This window comes from Anopheles stephensi, chromosome 2 (assembly GCF_013141755.1).
Source record: "Anopheles stephensi strain Indian chromosome 2, UCI_ANSTEP_V1.0, whole genome shotgun sequence".
Taxonomy (NCBI): domain Eukaryota; kingdom Metazoa; phylum Arthropoda; class Insecta; order Diptera; family Culicidae; genus Anopheles; species Anopheles stephensi.
In genome coordinates, this window is record NC_050202.1 from 87,197,979 (window position 1) to 87,210,078 (window position 12,100).

Genomic DNA, 12,100 nt, shown 5'->3' on the forward strand with positions numbered 1-12,100 from the left:
AACGCTGTTCGCGAGGCAAACGCGATAAAAATACATGCTGCCTTCGTGGAAGCCAAAGGAAACCGTGGCCCCAAAAACTCGGTCGCTGGCTGATACTGACTCGTCGGCCTCGCCGGGGTATCCTTCACCTGATGGCCCTGGGGCGTACATTTGTACAGAGGCGTGCATCTGATCCGTACACAAGTTTGCACAGATTTTCGGTTGCGCTATTTACCCACTGCAGCTTAAAATTGTTTGCCTCGTGCAAAGATGCATCCTAGTTCCGATAGTTTCGGCGCGCTGAGCAGCGGATCGTGTGCAGGGCTGCTTGTGTTGAGCGCGGGTAACAAGCTTGATGATTTTCCGTAAACAATGCCAGGGCAATCATCATTTGCGCTATCACACGGTGCGGATGATCACTGTGCTGCAAGGCACGAACGCGAATGCATTTCACCGGAAGAAACCAACTACACGCTCGTCAGAATACGATTTGGCCAAGTCACAGAAATAGTTAACACACTAACACGTTTAAGAAAGCTAGCTATTAACGGGTTATGTGTGAAATTCCTACGCTAACTTACAAGATTAACAAACAATATTTGAACCATCGTTGTAAAGCCTCATTTTGTTTTGAGGCCTAGATACATGAGACGAATTTTCCAATACTCTTGGGTCTTGAAGACGAATCAATAAAAAAATGAAAAAAACTACAGGAAACATCTTGCCGAATCATAGCCGCTGCTGTTGCCAATGATGAAGAAAAAGGTACTTGGGTTCGGTTTTTGTTCATCTTTTGCCTGTTTCCCTCCGACTTTCCCTAGCGAACAGCGCTGAGCCGTTGGTGCAAAAACCCCGAACAAGCGAATTGGAACATTGGGCAACACACATATCGGCAGCCTGATGTAACCGGATCCCAACCCGCTCCACATAAATGTGTGTGGTCGTGAGAGTGTGTGTGTGTCTGTTTGCCCCAGTACTCGTGCATGCTGTTCTTGCACATCTTCGATTGGAAAATCGTCGATGCCTTAAAGCTGAACGGACGCTTTTCTTCGAACACTGGCTGCGCTAACAGAGTGTCAGGTTACATATGTAATAACAATTTACCACACGTTACCTCGTGTGATTCTTGCACACCCGATCGACACACACACACTCTGAGGCCCGCTGGAGGCGTTGGGGATGACGAGGACGACTAACATAAATATTCAAACTTACTGCGGCGAATGTATCATACCTTTAATTCAATTCCACCACGTTGAGCGACAAACACAACTTTCACGGAGGACGAACGCAAATTCGGTTCCGAACGAATCGAAGGCAATGGGTGTTTGCCGATGTAAATATTGAACTGGTACCGTGGGGTTCTTGGAGTTATTAGAGATGTTCCAGGAAGGTGGCCTACAAACAGGCAGCTTGATATACGTTGTGTGAGATACGCACCACCAGGCGATACATCATGCAGGAAGAACTTCATCAAGAAGAACTTCTTCAATTACCAACAAGTACTCCAGCGTCTCACCTTTAAAGGACATCAAGCGGGTAGCTTCACATTTATGATGATATCAGCATAAAATTATCGTCCATCTCAGTGTTCTCTTTACGATTATGGCCACAGAGAAGCGGGAAGCACGAAAAACAGCAGCAAGTATTCATTCCACACTGCATTCCTTTGACCTCAAACCGGAAGTCCGAGCCACCTCAGCAGCCTCATCCCAGCCGCATTGGTGACATTTTGACACTCTCATCGACATATTGAATGATATCATGTGCGTTTTGCGGATGCTCTTCACGTCCCAAGAAAACAACAGGCAGCACTGTGGTGCGCCTTTCAAACAGACGCGATAAAAACTGTCACGCAGTTCCTTCGCCACTCAAAGCCACTCCAAGCAAACGCTCCGTCAGTCGAAAAGCGAATGCAATTCTTACTGCATTCAAGGACAACGGAAAGAAATCAGCGAGACTTATGGCCAGGATAAAAGCCATGGGACCCATGGGAATAGACGAAGCGATGCATAAATGACAGCGAGTCAGTTATGATGGAGCGAAGACCAGGAAGAAGACGAAGGCCAAGGAGCGATGGAACCCAACAACAACAAGGTGTCTTCAGTTACTCAGCTTCCCACAAAAATGCGTCTGGAGGAATGGCATGGCTTCGCCCTCTTGGGATGGGTTTGAGTTCTTGCAGGAGAAACACTCACTGGTTGTTCATCAGGCGCTTCTTGCTGAAGATCGCGCAGACTCCACGACGTCACTCCCTCGTGAGTGAGTGCTCCGGCTTTAGTGCTCCGGTGAGTTCCAACGGATGCTGGAGAAGTCATCTGGCTCTGAGCACGATTGTTTGGACTCGGATCGGCATGGTCTACAGCAGGCAACGCTGGAAGGTCAGTTACGATTGAATCGTTACTGAGAGTGGCCGTTCACGTGCCGTTTACACAGTGGGTCAACGTTCGCGACATTTGCCAGTGTGTTTGATGAGTCGTTACAGTGGTGTTTTTAGCTCAGTGAGTTGACCGATCGGTATGACTGTGGACGGGGATGGATCGTATGTTTATCGACTGGCAGGTCGTGCTTAGTGGCAGGGCTCTGAAGCGGGAGTTGGGATTGCAGTTCTGTACCGGTGTGTTAGCTCGTGATCTCATCGTCATGACGTACCAGCAGCGACGTGAAAGCCCTCTTGACCTCTCGGGGCAACATGATTCATCCCCATTCGTTTGTAAACCCGTGGAATAGAATACTTTCACACCTCATGCAAATGAACAGTCAGGTAACTCTCCACAGGGAACCATCAAAACCGTTTTGTGGTCTGCCTGTATGTGTATGGGCTGTATGTGATCCAGCGACCTTTTGCCTTTGGGTTTCACATATCCTAGGAGGTACATCCATTTGTTCCACAGGTGCGTTAAAAAATGGTAAGAATATTAAAGATATCCCTTAAGTCCCTTATGACAAAAGATTCCTTCCGACAGTAATGAAAAACTTATTCATTGACTACTTCAAGGGTTTTGTTAAAATTTAAGTTAAACATCTCAAGCAAAAATTCATCTTTGAAGAGTTTTTAAAGAAAATTCTTTGTTCTTCAACCCCAAACGAGCGTTATACTTTTGTCGTGCAGTTCAATTTCTCAACTATATGCGCCTCAAAATCGTTCTTGCACGACAAATTGCTTGTAATCTTCATCAAATTCAATTTACCTTGCCAACCGCCACAATATCTCACTTCTGTCTGCTCGTAACCCATCATACAGCCCCTTACCAACGATTGCGTGCAGTTCATTCGACACTTCATTGTGTTCTTTTATTTTATAACGCTCTCACCTTGACGCACACTGTAAACCCATAAACCGGATAGCCTGTGCCTAAACCATTAAAGCCTCGAAAGTTTTCCGAGAAGTTTCACCGATTTCACTGGTACGACGCACGGTGCACAGACCACCGGGGTCGTATGTTTGCTTTGGCTGAAACACAAACTGTTTGCTTGCATGTTCGGAAGTTTGCTTCACAGCCATGTGAGAGGAAATGTTTTCTTATGGAGGTGTTGTTAAAACACGCACACATACACATGAGGTGAAATATTTAGCTTAATAAGACGGTACATGGAAACGAACCGGGCTGATCTGCTTGTAGCTTAATATCTTTATTTAATATTATGAAGTTTCTGCTGTACAAAAATGCTTGAAATATTTGAAGAACCAAACAGGTTTACTTCAAATAATTGAAATTGAAAAATTGAAATTAAAAGTAAAATTGAAAATAAAAATTTCTCCAGATCACCGCCCTAAAGTATGCAATCGAGTGTTGAATTGCACACATAGTTAAACAAGACTGTACGTGGAGATTTATTTTTGTGTTATATACTTTACCAACGCTTATTTCTGTTCATTCTTCATCATTTCATTCGCTCCTTTGCTAAACACCACCATACCTAAGCCAAAGACATATATAACCGGTGTGACCCCCCATCGGGTCGCATCGTTTGGCGTTGATCATTTATCATTATCAGCATCCGACGTGTGGATGCAGAGATTCCAAACTGGCCTGCCGGTCAACGGCGACATCCATGCGAGCAGCCAACCAACAAAAAAGCATCCCTTCGATGTACAGGATGCTTTTGCTGCTGCTCTGCCCGTTTCTACTCCTTACACGGACATTAAATATTTCGCCAAGGTTGTTTCACATTTTCTTTCACGCTGCACTGCCGCTCATGCTTTTCCGATAGAATGGCCCGCATTTCGGGGTGGAATAATCGAACCAGCGGGACAGAGCACTAACCGCGCACCGCACAAAATTCACGCCATTGTGGATAACAAGAATTTATGAGGGCGATTTATTTATGGCTATGGTACCTCTTTTGTGCCAATCAATGCATGGGAGGGGAGGCCAAACCCAGGACCCAGGAAGCCGGGTGAAAAGATGAAAACTTAAATTCTAGAAACATTGACTGTATCATGCTTGCTTGCTTCCGCTATTTTACGAAACTTTTCAGCAAAGCGTTACACGCTACAGTCGCTCAACCTTTGCTCACAAAAGTTCACATTTTATTCACACTTCCGCCAGTGTGTGCATGTGAGTGTGGGTTTGTGTAAGTGTACACCACGTTACCGGGCAGAGTGTAACTCTTTTATCATTTTAATGTGTACCATTTCTTGTGGCATAAGTAACACTAATGCTGGCCAATAAAACAACGACACGATGACCTACATTGTGAACCTCCCACAGCTTCCGCGACATAACCAACGAACCTGCACGCGAACCGCCCAAGGAAAGGGCAACCTTCCAAAATTGTGAGGAAAAACGCGACCACAACAACGATGGGAACAGAAAGGAACGCAACCAGCAAAACCGGTTAAAATAAATGATCTCATCCTGTGACTAAAACTTGTAAACTACAGCTCCGACGTTTCGAACAATGTAGTCGAAGTATGAGACTCGGCAGAAAAAAACACACCCTATCGCAATGCTTTTGCCAGCGGATAAAAGTTACCACACTTGTTTATCGGTTAAGCAGACGAAGCTGAGCAAAAAAGAGGCAATATCCGCAGGCAGGGTTTTGAAGCAGACTTACGAGAAAGAAAAAATCTTCTCACTGAGGTTCATGCACAAGAGAAGAAAAGTTTCAGTTAAACAAGGTGTTTTGCAAGCTTCGAGTTAAAGTAACATCTTCTTTAGAAGGGCAGCTTTTTTTGTTTCTTTTTTCGCTTTCGAATGAGTTGTTTTATGCGTTCTGCAAAACTGCTTTGTAATGTAATCGTTGAATTGCTGCCAGCCTATCTAGACAACGGCATCGACACCATTTTATTATTTCCCACAATGATAATTGGTCGATACAAAGCGATCCTGCACTGCGAAGGCTATTTTACCAAACCTCTCCTCCTAAGGGTCATATAAATGTATCCGAAACATTTTGCTGACCTTGTTACGCGTAAAATTTCCCACTGCAAAGTCGAAAGCAATAATGCTTTTATAGCGCAAATACACCCCAAAATTAACATTCAGTTGCCTCGACCCACGGCCAAACCATTCGCTGAATATTCGTTCGGACGTAACAAGGTGTAACAGATAAACAGATAGCAAGCGTGGGGGAATATATTCTTCCTTTGCTGGTAAAGAAACAACCAAACCCATGGGTGGAAAAGTTTTCCCTTTTTCCTCCATTACTTTCCTGTGCTGTGTGTTGGAGCTTTCTCATGGTAAAATTCTTCCAACATCTAAACTCCATACTCCAGCCGGGCTGCTTGAAAGCCACCAAGGAAATGAAGAAATTTTCAACAAGGCTTAAAATTGCTTCCTGAGCATTAGCAACTGATTGTCCGAGTGGTATCGAGTGGCGTTTCCGCCAGCTCTTGCACAAGAAGCAAACTCCCGTCCAACTCCAGAACGAGCTCATTTCCGGTTTCGTTTAACCTTTCCCATGCGCCCGTAATGTATTGTTTTCCATTGATGAAATAATAATCTCGGCGAAGGTCATCACATGCTACCACCGGTCAGCAGGCTCCAATAAAAATGGATCATGGTTGCCGGTCGGCCGCATGGGACAGACGGAATGGCTGGAAGATTTGTTCCATTAGCTGCTGCTGGTAGGATCCATCAGTGAAGATTGGAAAACTTTCTCCAATGAAATGAGAAACACTTTGTTTCGTGTTGAGTGATGATATTTCTTGCAGGGTTTTTTTATACAAACGTTAATGAGCATTTGTGATTGTCTAATAAACGATAAATAAGCAGTTTTAGTAGAAATTTGCTGCATGTGACAGTTTGCTTAAAGCTCAGAACAAAATCCATCAGTGTGTCCATTGCTTATTGCATACCCTAGGACGTCGTTGCTTCAAATACTCCTAAATGTATGCAAACTGTCTACACCAACTCTACAAAACCCGTTTGAAACATTCTGTCGTGTAATTTTCACTAGAATAGTGCGAAAACTTTGCTACACGAACATTTCGCCCCTAAACCAAAACACTCTCGGTGCGGTTGTAACTCAAAACCGGTTATCGAGTTGTAGGAAAACTAAGTTTAATTTGTTCGCCGGGATTTTCCTCTCCACCATTCGGAAGTGGTAGGGGATGGGGGTCTTAGACTTATGAGTGGATATGCTTTATAAGTGGCACCAATCCCATACGCATCGTTTAGGGGAAACCTAAAGCCGTGTCCCTTAACTTTCGCACACGAGCACACGAACTTGATATGCCTAGATATGTCAACGTACAACGCAGCGGTAAATCAAAATCTAGGCGCCCTGCATCGTTTCAATTTCGAGCACGAGTAACAAGGATCGGAAGGTCGGTAGCAAACCCGGGATTATCTGACATGTTCATCGAGAAAACTAATTGGGTTTCAATGGTTGGCAAGTCGTGTTTGGAAAGGCTTGTACCGCACGGAACGCACGCTCACCAGCCGCAGCCTGCGCCATGTGCACAAGATCCTGGAGGCTGTTCTGTGCTGCTCGGAAGCGGCAGCTAATCGTGTCTTTTCATCGTACCTTGCGAGCATCTTCAGCTACAGTCCTGGTGGGAGAGTTTTAATGGGCGAATGGGTGAGGCAAGTTTTGGGGTTCCTTGTGTTCAAATCCCCACATAAGCCATTTAGAAAGTTTTTTGAACGAAACGACGATCTTTATCTCATGCGTTTAGAGACGAGCCTTCGGATTGTGTGACAGTAACGAGCAAATGAGTCCATGTTGTTAGATAAATCATGTCACGCTTCGGTATGGCGGAGTTTAGTACCGAAACATAATTCTCGTACATCCACATATCAAACAGAGGGTGAGTCGCTTTTGATCTTGCAGCTCTTTGTTTTAAATGTTTTACTCATCTGCTTCATCTAAACAATGGATTCCGGAGTAAGCATAACCCTTGCTACGATTCAATAATGCACCAAGACTTCAAACGAGTTGCCAACGACCTTCCTTCCGAGAAACGCCAGTCGGTAAAAACCGTTTCCTAAGCTTCGCTTGCTAGACTCGTGATAAAAGTTAATCTCCGGGATCGTGAAACAGGCACGTGAATTCATTACGTACGGTCAACTACCATTTTTATGACCGCCAGTCATAAGGGTTCGCAAACAACCTGAACCCCGGGAAATTCTCTACTCATGCTTTGGGCAAATAGTACCGGTTAAAGATGCTTTTACTAGACATTGAGCGAGCTTTTGATGTGTTTTAAAGACGCTTATAAAGCTGTAAAGTAATGACATTCTTATCCTTCCAACAAGCTTTCTGATGAAGGTCTTTGTGCTCGCTTTTTTTCAGGATCTCAATAACGGACGTATCATTAAGTAAAATATTAATAATCTGATGCGGACCCAAATCTCAACTACTGGCCATTTGTGCACAACTCGGGATATGCAAGCAACGCTTCTTCCGTCCTTATTAATGAAATGTGCATCAAAGAATATTATGGTTCACATTTTAAAAAGGCGGCATTCATTAGCCCAGAACAAGCTGATCATGTCTTATAGAATCCCCGATTCTTCCCGGTTAACACCTGATAAACCGGGTTGAAGGCGTTTGGGCCAGACATTTGTCAACACAGGACAACATCTTTTAAAGCAGGTAAGGTTGATCAACAAACTTAAACCATCGAATTTTAAATGGGGGACAAACGAACGATAAGAGTAAATCAAAATAATTCTTTAAGTATGCCATTCCGACTCAACAACAAAACAAAACCTCAAAACATCACCAAACAAGGTTATCAGAAGCACAATAAACTGTTATCCTTCCCAGAAACAGCTGCTGATATGATTCGTACAATCTAATCAGAAACAGATGTACTAAACTCAAGTTAATAAGCCCTCCCATTATCATTTCAAACACTTTTACTCTACAGTTCTAATACCTACCCTACCTGACGTGCGGTGTAGTCGAATTGTCCATTCGATGCCTTATCAAAGCAAGCATTATCACGAGCGTCGTTGGGGTCCTTTTTTCGAGGAACCGGTCAACGTGACTTCCGGGGCGGCCTTGCAGGTTGGATATCATTTATCAACGGAGGCCATCCTCAACTGTAGGGTAGGAATGCTTAAAGATAAAACGGTAAGCATCATCGCCATCGCTGCGTCTACCACTCATTATTCATCCCTCCGTCCACTGTCCGCCTGTCTGATCGGGATCCCAATCCCAGCGAAAGGAACCAAAATGATATCGCCCCGGCCTACGTGCCTACATCTTACCATATGAAATCTTGGCAATATTCTGTTTCTCAGCACCTGACCCATTTGCTCGGTTCGGCGTCACCTTTTTGGGATCCGATGGTGGGATTTATGCGAACGAATCAGTTCCGACCAAAGAATCCTTCGAACGGACGACCCGGGTGGACTGGCTAAAATTAATCTTATCCCATTCGCTCTTACCCTTCTCAATCGTCTGCACGATCGGCCGACCAGTGATGGTGTGTTTTATCTCTTTCCTTTTTTTTTTCGGACATTGTTTGTGGCATGTATCGCCCATCGTCGCCATTTCATTCCACCGGCTGCAGGTGATGTGGATCCGAAGAATCACCGATAAGGTGTCGTTACTCACCGTGGGCAACAATACATACAGCGGGGACCCGAGGATAAAGGTCAAATTTCAATATCCCAACAATTGGAGGCTACATATCAACCCGATCAAGTCCGACGACGCTGGCCTGTACATGTGCCAGGTGTCGACGCACCCTCCGCGGGTGTTTGCAACGAATCTGACCGTCTTGGGTAAGTGGAATCAGGCTCACTCATCATTCGCCCAGATTACCTTCTAATGGCCGTGCGATTGTTGTGCTCGAAGCTTCCAAATTAAAACATCAAAAATGCATCACAACAATCCAGAAGGCTCTTCTAGACACTAGTAAACAACATCAATAAATCACCTGCGAACAATAAACAATTCACAGTTTTATGAACTCCTTCAGACAGCTCGCTTTAAACGATATCATTCCGTTTGGCCAACTTTCTTTCCCCACTCACCACAGAACCCGCCGTAAGAATAGTGGATGAGATGGGCTACGAGTTCTTCGACCGTTACTACAAGCTGGGCAGCACGATCGAGATATCGTGCCAAGTGTCGACGTCGTATCTGGCGAGTCTTCCGCCCAACTCCAAGCAACGCTCGAAGGCTTCCGTCGGTCCTCAAGCGAACGCATTCGACGAGGCATCGAAACAAGGCACCAAAACCACCAAGGACGATAGCAAACTGTCGGATTCGACGGAAAGAGGGTTGATTAGCTGGACCAAGGATGGCGCCGAGCTGCCGAAGAATGTCAAGATGAGTTTTAGGTGAGTTGGGACCGATTGTGGGTGAGTTTGTGTGAGTTGGAGTAATAATAGGTTCACACACACGCTCTAGCGTCTTGCCACCGTTTATCGATAATTTGAATGTCTTATCATAATACCCGTGCTATCGATTTTCCGATAATGTGTTCTGATGAAAGTCGTACCATCAAGCGAAATCACACTTAAATGTCGTCCATTTTGATATGGATTATTCTGAAAGGGGATTAAGCAAGATTCACGACGGGCTTTATTTAAAGTACAACGACTTATTGCGTGTTCCACCGGATGTATGGACCGTTACTCCAAACCAAAGCACCATACATTGCATCCATTGCATGGCCACACAATTTGCTACTATTGATAAATGTCCTCATCGTCGGTGGGTCCCTTCGCAACTCCAAAAGCAGACCATTTCAACCACGCTGGCAATATCTGCGTCGTGCAGCAACGCAGCATTCACTTCCGCTCCATTCAATTGCGTATAATTTATCGTCGGTAGCAGCTTCAAATGAAAATTTGTCCACCGTTCGTCGGAAGCAGTATGACGAGGTCACCATCAAAGCGTTTGGCGGAGACTCAAAACGGACCCATCACGCGTTCGCTCCACCATTACGGGACCGTTTGGACGTGTTCTTTCAGGACCTGTGCCCTTCTAACAAAACCCTGCTTTCGTTCTGTTCCGCTTCGTCCACAGTGGCACCAAGCAGTGGCTCATCAGCCGGATATCGATTCTGCAGGCAAATCGTGTCCACAATGGCGTCTACAACTGCACCGTAGCCGGCAAGCAGAGTCGATCCGCCCAGGTGCAGGTTCTGAACGGTACGTATGCGTAATAGGATTACTCTCACTGTCTCTAGCCGCTCTCGCCCGGGTTCGGTCGTTGCGATAATGAAAATTTTATTGTCTTCGAATCTTGCGGAACGGTGCGGACTTTTTCAATCACAGGTGAAACTCCGGCCGCTGTTCAGCATAATTTTGGGCATCGCAAAGAGGCATCGGGTCTGTTGGGCGTCCGTTCCACGCTGGTGGCAATAAGCTGGTGCGCACTGCTGAAGCTGAGCTGGTTGTGGCTAAGCGGTTCACTGGTTTGTGTTTAATAAATCGTTACCGACTCAGTGATCAACAAGGCTTATTGGAATAAGTAAAAAAGAAATTAAAAGTAAAAAACAAAGAAGAATATTTCTTTCACAGAAAATATAGAACATCAAGAATAACCTTTTTGCTATTTGGAATTTATATTTGTATCCGAAACATAACAAATCAAGGATTGCATAACTTTAGGCTGAGTAATTTCGGGTCTACGGGAATGCAGGGTAAATAACGCCTTGAATTAGCCATTTTCACATATTCTTAGCTCTGGAATTACTTCTTGGAACGTACTAGTTACATCCATATTTCATGTTTCTTGCAATAAATTCAATACTTCCAATTTCATGGGATTTTTGTCCCAATCTCTAGGAAGTCTATGAAATTATCATCCATTTACAATTCTAGTAAAACATATTGACTGTCTCATTCAAACATTCGATTCCGGCTCTCTTCACACTATTCTGTCCTGTCCTTCCCATACAATCGTTCGACTGAATTTTCTTTCCACAGATTTTCCACGTTCAATCTATTCCAGATTCAAACAGATAAATCCTTCACCTACCCACAGTTCCGGGAATACGGGTTTTCGCAGCGAGCGTGCGAACGTTCGACGACAGATGGATGGCTTTTCTTTCACTGGGTGGGTTTTTTTTTGTAAGACACCGTACCATTCAACCAAGCAAGTTACTTTGTGGAATAATTGAAATAGAAAATAGAGCACACGAAAGGAACGAAGACGTGGAATCCAACCAGAACAAAACGTCCAATCCCAAGCTTTAACTAAATGCAACTGTTCTCACTGGTTTTGTGGTATTGCCATGCTGCTGCTGCTGCTGCAATGTTTCTAGTGTTCTGAAACTTTTTCCGCCGAGCTCTTTCTTTCGTTCAAAATTGATATATGCAATCTAGCGACGACTTTTCTTAATAGCTTAAGTTTCTTCATTTGCTTCCGCACGTCACGCTCTCCCGACCACCAGCACCACCATCGGCCAAACCACCGGAGCACGGTTTCGCTTACAGAAGCGCATTTATCGACTCGACTCGAGCCACCCTGTAGTCAAGCATGGGTAGAGCGTAAAGAATGAAACAACCGTACTCTACCTTGGGCGAAGTGGTTTCGCGCACATTTCATTTGCGATCGATTTTCGAGCAAATCGGTTGAGTGGGTTTGCATCATTAAATTCAGCATTCGTGCACCGTGCAACGCTTCCCGGAAAGGTAAACGGATGAATTGCTCTTTTGCTCGGAAATTGGAATCAGCAACGAAGCCGATAGTCGTAAGCATCTTC

At 44.7% G+C, this 12,100-nt stretch overlaps 1 protein-coding gene across 4 annotated transcripts; it reads left to right on the forward strand.

The window, feature by feature from the left end:
* Positions 1-2,335: 2,335 nt before the first annotated feature.
* LOC118505022 lies at positions 2,336-10,871 on the forward strand. Of its 4 annotated transcripts, none has more exons than XM_036040222.1 (7): positions 2,336-2,888; positions 7,723-8,025; positions 8,303-8,508; positions 8,951-9,164; positions 9,422-9,725; positions 10,417-10,541; positions 10,668-10,871. In XM_036040222.1, exons 3-7 carry the CDS (start codon positions 8,353-8,355, stop codon positions 10,817-10,819), a joined length of 951 nt encoding a protein of 316 aa, XP_035896115.1. In that variant the 5' UTR covers positions 2,336-2,888; positions 7,723-8,025; positions 8,303-8,352; the 3' UTR covers positions 10,820-10,871. The 4 variants fall into 4 exon arrangements, with proteins under 4 accessions (XP_035896115.1, XP_035896114.1, XP_035896117.1 ...); XM_036040221.1 differs by having other exon boundaries at positions 2,336-2,873; XM_036040224.1 differs by having other exon boundaries at positions 2,336-2,743.
* Positions 10,872-12,100: the final 1,229 nt, after the last annotated feature.

Bases quoted from the DNA above. Each gene is read 5' to 3' on its own strand.
- LOC118505022 (XM_036040220.1), top strand. From the start codon at position 8,353: ATGCCTTATCAAAGCAAGCATTATCACGAGCGTCGTTGGGGTCCTTTT. The intron at 8,509-8,950 runs GTAAGCATCATC...CACCGGCTGCAG, and splicing joins GAATGCTTAAAGATAAAACG to GTGATGTGGATCCGAAGAAT. The intron at 9,165-9,421 runs GTAAGTGGAATC...CACTCACCACAG, and splicing joins AACGAATCTGACCGTCTTGG to AACCCGCCGTAAGAATAGTG.